The sequence below is a fragment of the Gracilinanus agilis genome, chromosome 2, assembly GCF_016433145.1.
Source record: "Gracilinanus agilis isolate LMUSP501 chromosome 2, AgileGrace, whole genome shotgun sequence".
Lineage (NCBI taxonomy): Eukaryota > Metazoa > Chordata > Mammalia > Didelphimorphia > Didelphidae > Gracilinanus > Gracilinanus agilis.
In genome coordinates, this window is record NC_058131.1 from 368,301,350 (window position 1) to 368,318,845 (window position 17,496).

General features: G+C 38.0%; 1 protein-coding gene across 1 annotated transcript in view; it reads right to left on the reverse strand.

Moving 5' to 3' along the window:
• Positions 1 to 14,272, reverse strand: part of DOCK2 (dedicator of cytokinesis 2) — a 562,271-nt gene extending 547,999 nt beyond the window's left edge. The window contains exon 1 of the mRNA XM_044659840.1: positions 14,198 to 14,272. Coding sequence (XP_044515775.1) covers positions 14,198 to 14,240 — 43 coding nt within the window. The 5' untranslated portion in view covers positions 14,241 to 14,272. The remainder of the gene's footprint in view (positions 1 to 14,197) is intronic.
• Between the last annotated feature and the right edge of the window lie 3,224 nt (positions 14,273 to 17,496).

A 17,496-nucleotide genomic window follows, 5' to 3' on the forward strand; every position in this document is an offset into this window, starting at 1 on the left:
CTCCATGAATGCTGGAAGATATTTCTCATATCACCTGCCTCTCTGCCCAGCAGCCCAATGGAAGCACTTCCTTCCTCCCCTGTCTGGAGTAAGGTGGGGGGCTCACATGTGGCATGAAGGTTGCCATTTGGGCACTCAGACTCTGAAAGTTTGCCATCACTGCTCTATACCATTAACAAGTCAAAAGGTATTAATGACAATCTCTCAAGAAATGGGACAACACAAAACATTCCATCACAGTGGGAAAGGGATCCCTGAATAATTAGCTTTGGGAATAAAGCAGGAGAGTACAAAGTTCATTAGGGAGAATGAGAAGTCCCAGAGCCAAATCTTGTCTACCTAAGGGTCTGGTCCCTTCTCATCTGTTACTGAAAGGGAAACAATTTCTTTGGCTTCTGTAAACAGGGGACAATCTATCTCAGAAGCAGAAGAACATTTGGGGGCAAAGGAACAAACTATCTTCCCTCCTACACATTCAGGACCCTCTTTCCCTTTAGAGAAGACCTTTGTGGGAGTCAGGTTAGCTGTAGGACTTCCCTTTACCACATTCCAGGAACCAGAAGAATACCCAGAATGGACTACTCAAGTCATAATTCTCAAAATTTGATGTTTTTTCACATCCACCTTCCCTCAGACCCAGGTAGACTGGAACAGAATTCTAAGCTCTAAAACTCAGGAACCTCTGCAAACCACTGGTCCTTCTTTTAGCTCCCTGCCCAGACATCATCAAGAGGATTTTCCCTGCTACTACCAACATCAAATGCCTACCAACTGCCACCAAATAACCAAATTTGCAGCTGTGTAAATTTAGTATAAATTTGTACTCTTCTTTCCTTTTAGAAAGGAAGATTTTGAAAATCCATTTCGGCCTCAAGTCTCAGCTTCACTTTTTGACTGGGCATGCATGCATATTTCGGGAGGATGATAAAAACCTCATGGCTCCCAGGAGTTTCAGAAGAGACTTGCCTCTCGTCTGTGACTCTGGGCATCCAGAAGCCTGGCCTCTGACCTGGACTGAGGTCAAGTCTGTCCTGACTCAGTAAGAGTGATTTCACTGGGGTTATAAATTAAGGATGGAGGAAGCAGGAAGTCCCTCTGTCTGGGGATTTGTCTGGTAAGCCGCAGATGTGAGGAGAAAGACACAAGCAACAAACTCAGATTAGCCTAGGCATGGCCATGTGACTATGGTCTCTCTCCAACCAGCTTTTACTATCTAAAAAATAAGAATAAATTAATATCTGGTCTCCAGAGAATTTTAATTATAACATAGTCGAATTCTTCTATGTGTCTTGTCTTCCCAATTTGATTGTGACTTCCTTGAGAACAAGGACTGTATCATTTTTCTATCTGTATATCCAATGCTTAACAAGATGCTTGGCACATGAATGCCTCTTCATTCATTCATTCATTCATTCATTCTTTCTGTCTCTTATGTCTCTGTTAGGTAATCAAAGGAATTTTTAACTTCTATGGATAGAACTTTTCATGCATGTGCAGTCAGAAGACAAAAGTAGAAAATTCCCCCAAATCTCCAAAATTGAGATCTAGCCTCTCTTACTTTCTGCAGAACTTTCAAGCAGTACAGTGAAGAGGGGAAAATATCTTGGACCAGGTCTCAAGAGCTCTCAGGGTTCTAGTCTTGTTTCTGCTATTAACTAGCTTCATGACATAGAATGATTCACTTTAGACCTCTGGGCCCCTGTCTCCTCTGTAAAATGAAACTGAGGTGAGGGAAATTGGTCTCCATCAGAGGGTGTCAAACACTACACCAGCTTAAAATAGAATTCCTATCTGATTTAAATATGCTGACATATTAATAAAAAAAGAAATATGTAAACCTGTGTGGTTTTTCTAAGTCAGTATGAGGCCCATAGGGATCTTTAGCAGCCTCCATTTCTATTTGAGTTTGACACCACTGATGTAGAAGCTCTCTAAGCTCTTCATATTGAATCTAAAATCATGACGCTACAAACCTCAAAAAAAAATCAAGCCAGCCTGAACTCTCCTCTAAAGTTGTGTCTCATTGTTGTTTATTTCTTCTATTACAAACTAAATTCTAAAGGAACATTATAGATTTGATTTCATTGTCTTTTGACATAAAAACTGATTAAGAGGGAAGGCTAGGCACAGAAAAATATTTATATGTTTTTAGGGGAAAAGGTTCAGAATGGAATGCAGTATTGTAAACTTCATAGACAATAATCGGACAATAATTTCAAAGGTTTTAGACATTTTTAAAGTAGATCCAAAAATCTAGTATTGAGTGACTCATTACAATGTCCCACTTTCCAGGAACATGGGAATTTCCATAACTGGCCCAATAACCACAAATGGTTCTTGGGGCAAGTCACAGAAGGGATACTGTCTTCTGGGCATGAGCATGGAGAGATAGATGCCACCCTACTCTGTAAGGAAGAGAGGCAAAGACCCCAAACTCCCCATGAAGCCACTAGCTTCTGGGAAGTTTACCAATCCTGAGGAAGCTGGCCATCTGTTAACCATTTTAACTAATTATTCTTCTTAGGTCAGTTATTTATTCATACTTGCCATATCAGATCTGGTACTTTTTAGAGAGGAAGGAAGGAGGCCTGAAAACCTTACAGCAGGAGTTCTTAACCGTTTATGTATCATGGATCCCTTTTACAGTTCAGTGAATTCTGTTGACAGCTTATCAAAATAATGTTTTTCAGTGTATAAAATAAAATATTTAGGATTATAAAAATATACAAATTCCATTGGGATACAACTAAAATAGTTTAAATAAAAACAAGTTCATGAACCCCAGTTATGTTTTAGGGGTGTCTTAAAGTCAACTCCCATCTGCCACACACATACACAGATACTCACACACACACACATACCAAATCCCTTCAAAAAATCATAGTAGAGCTAAAAGGGACCTTAAGAATCATCTGCTCCAACTCCTTCATTATACAACAGAGGAAAATTAAACCATAAGAATGATAGAAAATAAGGATTTTTATAGTACCTACTATGTACCAGGCACTATGCCAAGTGCTTTTATGAATATTATCTCATTTGATCCTCAGAATAACTCTGGCAGATAGGTGCTATTATTATCCCCAGAAGAAACTAAAACAGAGGTTAATGGCTTACTGAAGGAGACGGCTAGTAAAGGAAGTGACTTATGCAAAGTCACAGAGGAAGTTCATTCAACTCTTAACTAAAACTGAATTTGAACTGAGGTAGAGTTAAATTAAGCACAAATCTTATAGATTCACATATTTCAGAGGTAGACAGAACCTCATAGATGACTTTGTCCAAGCTCCTCATTTTGCCAAGATGGAAACTGAGGCCCAGAATTAGTAGTGTTAGAAAAAAGCTTAAGGACAGAAATCCTAACTTTTAGTAAAAAGTTCTTTAGTCCAAGTGATTGAAATTTGGCCTCTGTAGAGGTCATGACCATTCCAGAGCAGTGAGTATTCCTCCTTTATTCATGACTCAGGAGAAGAAACTGAACAGGAAGGACAGTTTCTTTCCAGATTTATTCTGGCCTCAATTTCATTCACTCCTAGGCTCCTGTAGATAGGTCCTCAGGATACCAAGATCTCTACAAGAAGGCATAGACCTCTTTAGTCCAGGCTAAGGAACTGTCTCTTTCCTGTTTCTTGACGTCACTGAAATCAATCTCCTCATCATACCCCTGTCTCCATCTCTGCTGGGAGCAGATTCTAATTGGAGGTTGTTTTATTCCACAATAACTTTTGTCTGTTTGTTTCAGTTCCACATTCTCTCCTTCCCTACAAACTCAGCCCTACTCAATGAGAAAGCAAAAATGATACTCATTGTGCATATACAGTCATGTAAAACATATTTATATGAGGGGAAAAAAGGGAAGGGAAAGGAAAAATTCAATTTGTACTCTTGAGTCCATTACTTTTCTATCCTGAAGTGTAGTGCATTTTATTTCATGAATCTTTTAAAAGCTGTGGTACATCATTTTATTGATGAAATTTACTGGCACAAATGATTTTTTTTACAATATTGCTATTACTACTGTTCCCCTTGTTTTACTAACTTCACTTTGAATCAGTCTATATAAACATTCCTGGGTTTTTCTGAAACCATCCCCTTCATCATTTCTTACAACATAATAATAATCCATCACATTCATAAATAACAACTTGTCCAGTCATTACTCAACTGATGGATATCCCTTCAATTTCTAATTTTTTGCTACCACTCAATGAATTGTTATTGATCCCTTTCCTTTTTTTTCTCCTTGAGGTATAAATCTAGTAGCAGTATTACTGAGTTAAAGGCAAATCCATTTTATAGCTCATTGATAATAATTCCAAATTGTTCTAAACTAATTCAGAAAGGATGAACTAGTTCACAGCTCTACCAACTGATATTGGTGCATCTATTTTCCCATATCCCTTCTGGAATTTGTCTCCACAATAACTCTTGGATAGTGAAAACTTTTTTTTCCTTAAAGAAATTAGGCACTATAAATGCCTTAAATTTTCTTATCTGGGACAAAAATCCTAAAAAATCTACCATAGTTCTGGCTCTGATACTACCCATCTCAACATAACACCCCTTAATACCCAAGTTGGTAATATTATTTCTCCCATACTTGAACTTCTCTTTTATGTGAGTGCTTTATTTGTTGTTGTTCTATCATTTCAGTCATGTTTAGTCGACTCTTTGTGACCCCATTTGGGGTTTTCTTGGCAAACACACTGCCTTGGCTTGCCATTTCCTTCTCCAGTTCATCTTACAGATGAAGAAACTGAGGCAACCAAGCTTAAGTAACTTGTGCAGGGTCACATGGCTACTAAGTGTCTGACGCCAGATTTGAACTTATGAAGATGAGTCTTCTTAGCTTCAGGCCCCACAATCTATCCATTGTATGTCTTGAATGCTTTATATATCCTCCTTCTAGGCTGTGAGCTCAACAAAGGTAAGGATTCTGAATTATCTAATCTTTTACCTCCCTCAGCACAGAGCATAATGCTCTGAACCCAACTTACTTAAATGTATGTCATTCTGAATAAAACATCATACAATGCTTTTTTTTAAACCCTTACTTTCCATCTTAGAATAAATAGTGTGTATGGTTCCAAGGCAGAAGAGTGGTAAGGGTTAGGCTTCTAATTTTTATTGTCTCATATTTGTCTTTAGTTTAATTTCTATAAGCCAGAACAAATTCATAAGTATAGGTAACAGGAGGTTGGGTGACTACATAATGGCTAAGGTCCCTTCCAACTCTATATCTGTGATCCTGTGTCCTACCTGCCTTAATTGGAATAAAACCAAAAAGAGTCTAAAACCTAAAAACCTAAAGCTATCTTTGATTGGTATAAGCCTGCCTTTATAGAAGTCCATTTTTTAATTGATGCTCTTTCCCTCTCTTTTTCTCAACCAGCTATATTTAATGATAATGGTGAACTAGTCTGCTTAATGGTACACCCACTGAAACAAATAGGTCCAGAGCTACCCTTCCTCTTTACCTCCTGACCTCCAACTCTTAGACTCCAACTCTGATGGCTTTTTCCAGGTTCTTGTACTGATACTTCCATATAAAGGGCTGCAGGGATTCTCCTATCTATGCTGACATTATTATGAAAATCTCTCCTCCACTTGGTTTCAGCTAAGACCATTTAAAAATTTTTCTAAAATGGTTGAATCAGCTCACAATTCCACTCACAGTGTATTAGTGTCCCCATTTCCCCACATACCCTCCAACATTTGTCATTTTCCTCTTTTATCATTCTATTTTATTTTATTTTTAAAACCCTTACCTTCCATCTTAGAATTAATACTGAATATTGGCTCCAATGTAGGAGAGCAGTAAGATCTAGGCCAGTGGTTCCCAAACTTTTTTGGCCTACCGCCCCCTTTCCAAAAAAAATATTACTTAGCGCCCCCTGTCACATATTATCACCACCCCCAAATGCACCTGTGGCCATCACCACCCTCCTGGATTGCTGCAGCACGCACCAGGGGGCAGTGGCGCCCACTTTGGGAATCTGATCTAGGCAATGAGGGTTAAGTGACTTGCCCAGGGTCACACAGCTAGGTAGTATTTGAGGCCAGATTTGAACTTATTACCTCCTGTCTTTAGGTCTGGCTCTCAATCCACTGACCCACCTAGCTTCCCTGCTCTTTTATCATTTTAGCCAATCTGATAGGTATGAGATATCTCAGAGTTGTTTTGATTTGCATTTCTCTAATCAATGGTGACTAAATGAATTTTTTCATATAGTTATATATAGCTTTGATTTCTTTATCCATTTTGGAGAGCAATCTGGAATTATGCTCATAGAATTATAAAAACTTTTTATATATAACTTTTGACCTAGCAATACCACTATTAGGTTTATTTCCTAAGGTGATCAAGAAAAAAGGAAGAGAACTTATATGTTCTAAAATATTTATAGCAGCTCTCTTTGTGGTATCAAAGAACTGGAAATTGAAGGGATATCCATCAATTGAGAAATAGCTAAACAAGTTGTTACCTATCATTGTGATGGAATACTACTATGCCATGAAAAGTGATGAAAAGGTTAATTTTGGAAAAACATGGAAAGACCTACATAAAATTATGAAAAATGAAATGAGCAGATCCAAGAGAACATTCTATAAAACAACAGAAATAGTATTTGAAGAAAGGCTTATATATGACTACTTCCAAGGAAGTGATAAATAGAAATAAGTAAGGCATACGTATATATGCATTTAAGTATATATATATGCACATATATATATTATCAAAAGATACCTTCTCTAATACAGGGAGGTAAGGGAAGGAGTTTTAATGTAACAGATAAATAAATTTAAATTTTTAAATGTTTTTTTCTAAGCATTTATATCAAGAAATTAAGGGAAACAAACTACAAAAGCTTAAAAAATAAGATTCGTTTTACAGACTTTCCCTTTCTGATCAAATCTTAACTAAAACCTAACCCCAGGCTGGATTATCTAGTACTGTTTTGGGGGTATCCAATACTCCATTACTTACCTTTCCTAATCCCTATCTTTGAGAATGTAAGAATTCTGTACTTAGACATATTAATAATGATTCAAGACTGCAACACATCTGATAAGATGATATATTCCGTAATGTATTGTGTAAGTGAAAGTGTGGGCCAATTCCAATGAGCATAGCAAGCTGATTTTTCCTTCTATACAAATATTTTTTTAAGTTCTTGGGGATTTTGCTGGCCTCTGATCCCTTTGGTCTTCTTGAAGAGATAAGATACAGAGGAGGCCGAGAAAGTCTAATATCCCACCCTCAAAAATTGAAGAATTTATTATATTTTTAAGTTGCTGAGGGCCAGAAAGAATTTCATCCGTAGATATTTTATAAATTTACAGAGGACCAAAGAAACTGGTGATATCTTTGTTTAATATTAATTCCTATCCCTTTCCTCTCCATTCAGCCTCTATCCTCTCCAAACTGTCTAACACACATTCTGTGCAAATCAGTCTCCTTTCTAAAGCCTTTCAAAAGCCTTCAGTGCCTTCTCCCAGGATAAAAATCAAACTCATCAGCCTGAAATTCACACTCATCTACTGTTTGGTGTGCCATCCCACCTCATTAACCTCATAAGTCCTCATAAAATGGGCTTCAGAATGTTAGGGTTAGGGTGAAAGATGACTACACAGATACACCATGCATTTTCATTTTGATCTTTGCTTAGCTCCAACAAAATACACTGTATTTTGCATTGTCAGGACAACAAACAGTAGACTCCACAGCCTCTTGCCCATAAATGTGTGCAGATACTGATGTGCTTAAGAAAACAAAAAACCACAGGATCTCAGAGTTTGAAGGGACTTCAAAGGGAATCTAGTCCAATGTGTACAAACAAGAATCTTCTGTATCATTCAAAGCTCAGTTCAAATGCCACCTCCTACACAGGGCAGGCAAGTACCATCTGCAAGTGCTTCCCTTCCCCTCCTAACCCCCATTAACGTTTGCTTATTTTGTGTCTTTTGGGGAAGAATGTTGTATAAACTTACAATTGTACCTATCTCCTCTTCTAGAATGGAAGCTTCTAAGGATTTCTTTGTATCCCCATATCTATAAGAGGGCTCAAAACATAGTATGCCCTTAATAAATGCTTGTTGACTGACTGATCTCTACATAGTTGTTTGCATATTGTCTCCCCATTAGACTATGTACTTCTTGAGGGCAGGGACTTTTTGCCCATTTTTTGGTATCTCTAGTGCTTAGTATAGTGCTTAGCTAGCTCATGGTAAGTGCTTAGGAAATGATAAATGACTGACCGAAGTGATAATCCAGTTTTTTTCAGGGGAAACAAATAATCTCCCAAAGCAACACATTCCATTTTTAGATAGCTTTTAAGTGCTAGTAAGTTTTTCCTTATAGCAAACATAAATCTTTATCTTTCCCACCCAGTGTTGAGTCCTATTCTCTGAGGCCAAGAAGAACAATGTCACTGCTCTTCCACATAATGATAATCCTAATACTACAACACAGTTATCAGCTCCCGACTATTGTTTCCTCTACTCCAGGTGAAACTCCAGTTCCTTCAGCTAGACTTCATACAACATGATTTCAAAGACATCTAGATTATCGATGTCCTTGTATCTAGAGCTGAATGCAATATTCTAGATGCAAGCTAGCTAACTAAATAGCTAGTGGCATTGTCACCAGCCTAGCCCTAGAAATTATATTCCACTTAATGGTGGCCACATGTTGACTCATAATGAGCTTGCAGGCCACTTAAACAACTGATTTTCCAGTAAACTGCCAATTAGCCACAAGTACTCCATCTCAGACTTTTGAAGTTGATATTTGAACTCAACTTTGTGACTTTTATATTTACCTCTATTAAATAACTTTTATAATATTATATTTGGTATGATACTTCAGGACTAGGAGAACTTTGTGGATCTAGACTCTCCCATTCCAGCTTGGTATCACCTACAAATATGATGCACACACCATTTGTGACTTATTCAAATCATTTATAAAAGTACTAAAAATCACCAGGCTGAGGGCAGAACCGTGAGCATTTGGAGCTTTCCTTCCAAGTTGACATCAATCTATCAGTGACAATCTAAATCTAGCCAGTTCTGAATCCATGATATGATTTGGTTTACACATCTTTTTTTCCACAAGCACAGCATGAGAAACTTTGCCAAATGTTTTGATAAAATCTAAGTAAATTCTATCTAAAATATTCCCCTGATAGTTTTCAAGTAGTTCTTTTGAGAAAAGAAAAAGGTTAATTTAGAACAAGTGTTCTTAATTTTGTGAGTGTTTTAGTAGCCAGGTAAAGTCTTTAGACTATTCAGATAATTTCTATAAATGCATTAAAAGAATAATATACTGAATTATAAAGGAAGCTAATTCTATTTGATTATATATGTATGTATACATATTTGGTTACATGTGTGTATATATACATATATTTGGTTTTTTTTCCCTCTCATCCAAGTTCACAGACCACCTGAAAGTCCAAGAACTCCTGAACTAGAATGCTTCTTTTGGTTCCACATGAAGCCATCTTGGACTTCTGTCATCACTGCTTTTGCAAGATGTTCACTAACCATCCTTTTAATAAATCATTCTAGAATTTTGCCAGGAATCAAAAATCAAGCTCATTGGCCTTTAATGTGCAGATTCCACTATTACTTTTTTTGAAAATGACATCAACTATTTTTTCTCTAATCCTTTTTTACTCTGTCTTTGTGATTTTTCAAAAATCACTGGCTCAGAATCAAATCTGCCAGTTTTTTTTCTTTTTTTTGAGTACTCTACAATAATGGTCTTTCTGAGTCTTATAACTAGAACTCATGCAGGCCAGTTATGTACTTTCTTATTATGTCCCTACTTAATTTGATTTTTCAACTGCACATTAACCTTTCCCATTTTTAGCCTTCCAGTACCAACACTTCTCTTTTTGAAATAATAAAAACTAGTCTTGCCTTTACCTATCATCTTCATCCTGTCCACTTTAAGTGATACTATCCCTTCTTTGAGCTTCCTTTTTCTCCAACATTTCTTAAGTGTTTTTGTTGTCCTTAGAATCAATTTGAGCACAGCCCTCAGATCAATTTGAGATTTAATAATTCAGACATTCTTATAATAGTACCTTGCCATACTTTCATATTCATCCCTAATAACTGCCCTTCCTGTGATCTGCTATGTATTCTTTTAGGATTTAAATTAATCAGTGAGTTCTCTATAAATGTACAACTATCTCTTAAAACAACTATCCATTTTCTTCACATTAGGATATTTCATATATCATTGATGTCTAGCGAAAGAAACTTAAAGGTCATCTAATTTAATCGCTTTGATAGATAAAGGAAACTGAGGGAAAGAGGTTAGATGATTTTCCCAGAATCCCACAGCTAATATCAGGGATACAATTTGAACCTAGATTTTCCCAACTCCAAGTCTAAGACTGATCACTACACTATGCTCACTATGTCTTTGAATTTCATTTTTGAGAGCCTCCCTTCTCGTCTGGTATGACTTCCCTAATCGATTTTAGTTTATGGGAATCTATTTTTTCTCTGAACCTTAATAAATTTAATTTTCCAAAATTAAGACTATGATTCAGATTAATATCAGCATTCTATTCCTTCTCTATCACAAAATCTTGAATGGAGTGGTCATTTCCCACCACCCCAATCCTGACTAAGGTTTGTATGATTTCTAATTAAGGAACCTAATCTACCTCATTAGTCAGAACCATGTCCAGAATGTCCAGATGTTCCCTCATTGCTTTTTCTACAATTGAAGGATGAAATAATCATTAAGGAAAAGCAAGGAATCATTAGTTACTCTGCTTTGGGCAGAGAGAAAGCACTCTAACAGCAGACATCCAGATAATTGAAGTCTCCCATCACTACTATATCCTTCCTCTGTCCCAGACTTGAGATCTGTTTCCTGAACTCTACAGTTATTTCTTCCATCTGTTCAAGCCTTGGTCATATATTTTAATGACAGCACCCAAATGCTCTGGACCATACTTCCCCTCTCTGGTTCCTAAATTTCCCTGTATGAGTTCAGTGTACTTTCTTATACATTCATTTAAAGGATTCACTGAATTCATAATCTTTCTTTTAATCATATTTTCTTAATCAATGGATACTAATAGTACAGATAGGAGCTTAGAGGGCTCCTCAAAAGTGTTGTTGATGTTAAAAAGAATTATCATACTTGAAAAGTTCTGACATTAAAGCCAACGTGGTTTATTTATCATTCCCTCAACATCAGGTTGTACTCTTTGTACCCTTATACATATCTTTAATTGGACTTTGTAGAATGCTCCACCTCCCTGTACCTCTTCCATCAAAGCCCAGTTCAAGTCACATTTCTTAATTAACTCTTACTTACCACTCCAGCACTCCATTACTACTCTCCCCTCTAAACTCAGAGCATTCACTGCTCCTAATACTCACATTACAGTTATCATATTAGTATATGTGACTTTGAATTTCTCACATGACTTGTCTTCATATATATGGCTTGAATTTCTAACCAAAATGGAAGATAGGCCATATTTATTCTATTTCTTTACATCCCTAGTGCCTAGTATTGTGTCCTTTGAATCATAGAATTACATTATTTCAGAGCTGGAAGGAGTTTCTGAGGCCATTTAAGCCATGCCCAAAAAACAATTCTCACTATAACATATCTTACAAATAGCCATCTCTTCTCTATCCAAAACCCTATAGTGAGGAGAACTTTTTGCCCTACAACACAGGAGAGTTAATCCCAAGTTAGCATATCTCTCATTGTTGGGAATTTTGCCTTTTTGCACTTTCTACCACTATCCTTAACTATGCTCTCTAAGGCCAAACAGAACAGGTCTAATTCTTCTTCCATGAAACAACCCTTGAAGATATTATGTCCTACCTACCCTCACCCCACGGAATCTTCTTTGCTCCAAGCTAAACACTCATAGTTCCTTCAATTTGTTCTCATATGGGATGGCCTTCATCATTCTGGCTGCCCTCTTCTGGAAGTCCTTCAGTTTATTATACATGATACACATCCTACTAAGCACTAAATGAGATGTACCTACATATCCCAGGTAAAAGGAAGCCTCTGACTACCTTCATGCAAAAAAAGAACTCAGGTCACTATCCTTCAGTAGTAAATGTCAACTTCTCCAGAAAAAGATTGACACATTAATCTACACTGAACCAGCCCAGATTAGTAATTCAGAGATGGTATAAAAATTGTTTAATATTTTGCATTTATCAAGAAAATATTAGAACCAAAGGATCATAGATTTTGAGTTAGAAAGGTCCCCTCGCATTTTAGAGATGGAGGCAACACGATTTGTTTAATGTCACACATTAGCAAGCAGCAGGTCTTGCCAACGAAACCAGGATTGGGATTTGAACCTAGATCTTCTGACTCCAAATCCAGAATTCTTTCCAAGCACTATAGGTACTTTCAAAGCACTTTCCCCTTATGTTGTCTCATATGGTCTCCAAAGCAACCATATGAGAAAGTTATTTCCCCTCCATTTTAGAAATGAGGAAGTCACAAAACAGTTCACATTACAAGTTAGTAACAGACAAGAAACTGAGCCTTCTGGTTCAGTGTTAGGGAAAGGGAAACAGAGAGACTCCAAGTTAAATGGTTTTTTCCCATTGGACCATGCTGTCATATTCCTCTGAAAATTCTTCTTTTTTAAAAATTATTACCTTTTGTCTTAGAATAGATACTAAGTATCAGTTCTAAGGCAGAAGAGTAGTAAGGTAAGGGCTAGGCAATGGGAGTTGTGTTTGCCCAGGGTCAAACAGCTAGGAAGTGTCTGAGGCCACATTTGAACCCAGGATCTCCCATTTGGAGGTCTTGTTCTCTATCCACTGAGCCACTTGCTGTTTTACTAGAAAGAGAGACAGAGAGAGAAAAAGAGAAAGAGAAAGAGAGAGAGAAGGGGAGGGAGGGAGTGGGGAGAGACAGGGAGAAAGAGAAATTCAGATACAGTTTTCATGTTATTCAGAATGGTTCAGAGATTCATCAAAAGATAGAATTTCTTTGTAGAATTTGAGACTCTGAAGACCTTTTTGGGCCAATATATTCTTAAGATCTCAATTTGAGTACTCTTCTCCAAACAGTTCAAGTGAATCTTCATTATCATGTGCCAAAGTTGTCTGGAGAGCATCACCAGGTTATTAAGCCAATTTAGGTTATTCTAGGCTGAATGAAGCCTACCCTTCTTTGGTCCTAGATCAATAAAGGCATGATTTTCTTAAGAGTGTTACCATAAATGTCTGACTATTTATTCTTTCCCTTCCCCCACTTCCAGGGGTGAAGTCAAAGTAGAACATCATTTGATCTGTGGTTGCTGATCTGATCTGGACAGCCAACCCTTTCTCTCTCCCAACTCCGTTGCAGCAAAATCCTGTAGTGGAGGGGACTGCACTACAGCCCCAATTAGAAAAATTTAAACTATACACCCAATCTTCCTCTCACCCAGGAGTTCCTTGTAGAGATCTCTGGGAGCATCTCATCATCTCCTAATTGAGCTTAATCCTAGCACCCTTTCTCTCAGTTCAAGGCCTAGCAGGACTCTGGCCTAATTCAAAAAATCTCAGGGTCATCTGAGCTCAGAAGAACCTGCAAGGGAAGCCAACAGTTTGGAGAGAGGCAGGGGGGCCAGAGGGGAAGAGGAGGGTGACAGAAGAGGGGAAGAAAGGCGTGGACAGCCAGCATGGAAGACTGACCAAAGAAGCATCGTTCCCGCCCTCCCGGGCCAGGAGCCAGACTGAGGGGCAAGAAGCCAGAGGTGACATTCTGGGAGCCTAAACCTTAGCTCCCGCCCTACAAGTCAGGGCGGCTCTGCCCAACTTCTCTGAAATGCAGAAGTTGCTAGAGAGACACAGCAGCAGCAGCGGCTGGGTTTGGGTTAGCTGGGCAGGAGCAACAGCTCACAGGGTGGGAGCACTAATCCTCTTCCACCCCATTTCTTCCCCCAGAGAGAGCAAGGATGAATATTTTCTGCCTGGACATAAATGTGGATTTGAGGCAACCTCTCCGCTGAGCCAAGAGATCAGGTTTAGGACTGTGTTGAGGGTTGGGGTGGCAGGGACGGCTGGGGGGGAAGGGAAGGTGGGGGGATGGGTTCCCTCCCTCAGCATCCCTGATGCGCGCTGCCACCCCTTTCCTGCTCCCCAGGATTTAGGATCCCGATGTCGCCGGCTTCCCCATAACGCCAGGCACACCTACCCACGCCTTGACGCTCCTTGTCAGTTTTGCGCCAGGGGGCCATGTCCCGGGCCCTGGGGTTGCTGGCACCGAGGATAGTCCGGGGGTAGCTGTGCGCTCAGCCGGGCCCCACTTCCTTCCTCTTTTCAAACTCCCTCCCAGGGCCCGCCCTCCACTCTTTGGGGCTCCCCGCTCCCTCCCCCTGGCTATGAACTAGCTGGTAAGGTGGTTCTGGGAGAAAGATGACAGACACCTGCTAGGCAGCGGTGCTAACTCTAAAAGTGCTGCGCTATCCCTTTCGGGCAGCCTCCTCTGAAAGAGGGAAGAAGGAGAATGTAATGCGACTCCCTCAGCTTGGCCTCCCTATCCCGAGGCAAGAGAGTGAAGGGAGCCAGGACCAGGACTCTGAGAATGGAATCAAAAGATAGCACATTAGAGACTACAAGAACCCTAGAAGTCAAGTAATGTGACCTCCCACAATAGGCAGGAATCTCATTACCTCATCGAAAACTTTGCTTGAATAAAAAGAGAAAAAAGGACTGGGAGGATTCCTGACACTGCCTCAATTCAATCTAGTAACTAGTATTTATTAAGCGCTGTATACTAAAGGGCAGGGCATTGTGCTGAGGGCCGGGGATACAAAAACGATTTGAAAAACTGTCCCTTGCCTTCATGGAGCTTATAGTCTACTGAGGGAGATGCAGCCTGTAAGGATGAGCAGAAAAAGCAAGGGATGTTTAGAAGAGTGTCTTACCCTTTCATGCCTTTTGATAGGAGAGCCACATAGATGAAAATAGTTTTCCTCAAAATACCAGAATCTAAAGACTGAATTCCTATTTTCCTGCCCATGACAAAAATACAGGTGTAAAACACAGTGAATTTCTTTGATCTGTAACCACTTTTTTGCTTTACACAAAAAAATCAATAAAAAAAGATTAAGAAATATTGAGACTGACAAGCAGCTATGGGGAAATAGTAATTTTACTTTATCTACAGCTATGTCCTTTTCAGTTTTCTGGTAAGTGCAGTCAAATATCTGTCTTGGAATGACTATTTTTTACAAACAAGGTCAATATACAATCATAGTCCAAGAACTCACAGAATTTACACTCTAGAAAGGTCATCTAGTCTATCAAATACCTAATCAATGATTTCTCCTACCTCATATCCAGTAAGTGATCTTTTGTATACTCAGTGTTACATAATTCTGTAATTGATAAGAGCCTCAAACTGGGTATGTTTTCTCTAGGGGCCACAGACAAATCCAAAAGTTCTGGTAATTAACACACACAAAAGCGTATGAAAGACTAGGCTACTTTTAGAGGACATTTTAGGTACTAGAGTCTAAGACACTGATCTAGTTGGAGTTGTGATTAAACTGTTCAGCTACAAAACTTTTGAAGAATAATTTTCTCTTTCATGCAGCTGGCAGCATAAATGAGTTATACACTTGTTCCGTAGATTATACACTCCAACAGTAAATCTTCCAAAGTGCTGAAATTGTCAAATTGTTGACAGCAGAGCCAGAATTTGTAAGGAGGTTATTTGGAAGAAAAATTAATTTCTCTTTAAATGAGATGATATCTGGAAACTATAGATTTCATGCTGTGAGAAGAAACTAAAATAATATTTGGATGGAATATAAACAAAATGAGATTTCTCCATTAGCTCTGAAATGTAGTTTTTTGCTAATAAAATAATTTTGTAGGACAGTGAAAAGAACTCAATAGACTCAATAGGCTTCACTACAGTTGACTGACATAATATGTCAATCAAATGTAAAAGTAAAAACCTATAATGAATTTAGAATAACTTGTCTTACAAGTCACCAAACAACATTTTTCAGATATATAGTAATATACTAATATATTTAGTAGCACAAAACTGGACATGACAATTTCAACAGATTAGTTATTAAAATACTTTCCAAATTATTAAAGATTAGAGCAAATACTTTTCAAAAGAATAATTGCAATGTATATAGGACACAGAAGCAGATTTCAAATTACTACTAAGAGATACAGAAATTAAAACAACTCAAAGATGTCACTTCACACCACAAAAAAATTAACAAAGATGGCAAAAGATGAAAAGTCAAGGTGAAAAATTCCATGAGAGAAGAGTTATAACAATGTACTATTGATAGAGATTTTAAGTGTATCAACCATTATGTATATCAATTTGGAATCATCCAAGAAAAGTAACTAACATTTAGACATAGGCATGCAACTATTAGCCACATACCCCAGGGAAATAAAAGGCTATGTCTCAATATATTAATAATATCATTCTTTTTGATAGTAAAGAAAAGGGAACCATTTATTTAAAACATTTATTAAGTACTTACTATATGCTAGGCACCAGGCAAAGTAGTAAAGATAAAAAGACAAAAGTAAAAAACTGTTCTTGCCCTAGAAAAGCTTATGATCTAGAGCAGGAGAAAAGTGTGTGTGTGTGTGTGTGTGCGCGCGCGCGCGCGCGCGCATGCTTGTGTGTGCTTGTGTACATGGGGGGTGGGGATTGGAGAGGGGACAGTATAATGATGACAAAAAAGGCTACCTTTACAAGGATCTGATAGAGTCTGAATGCAAATCAAAGCATATCCCATTTTTCACTTTATTTCTTTCATAAGTTTTTTCTTATATGTGTGATAGATGTCTTCTTTCACAACATGGCAAATATGGGAATATGAATGACATGATAACACATATATAACCTATATCATATCACTTGCCTCTTTGGGGATGGGAAAAGGAAAGGAAGGAGGTAGCGAATTTGGATCAAAATGTTATAAAACAAATGTCAAAAATGGTTTCTACATGTTTTTGGAGGAGAAAATACAATAAAACATTACTGGAGGAATAAAAAGAAGATATTGCAATAGCCCAAGTGAGAGGTAAATAGGGCCTGAACTAGGCTGGTAGTTATGTGAGTAGAGAAAAGAGGACAGATAGACACAAAAGCTATCAAGGAAGTAAAAATAAGATTGGATGAATACATTTCTACATAGGTTGATAGTGAAGAGCCAAGAATTGACAACAAGGATATTAACTTGGTAACTTGAAGTGATGTCCTCAATAGAAATAGGGAAGTTTGGCAGAGGGATGGGTTAGGGTGAAAGAGGGAGTAGAGATGAATTCAGTTTTGGACATAATCAAGTTTGAGATGTATGCTGAAGCTCATGAAAGAGGCTGGGGCTGAAAATATATATCTAGAGATTTCCAACATAGAGAAGGTAATTAAACATGTGAGAATGAAGTGGGAACTCATTTATTGGGAAATGACTAAAAAACATATTCTATGTGAATGGGGTTGAATAT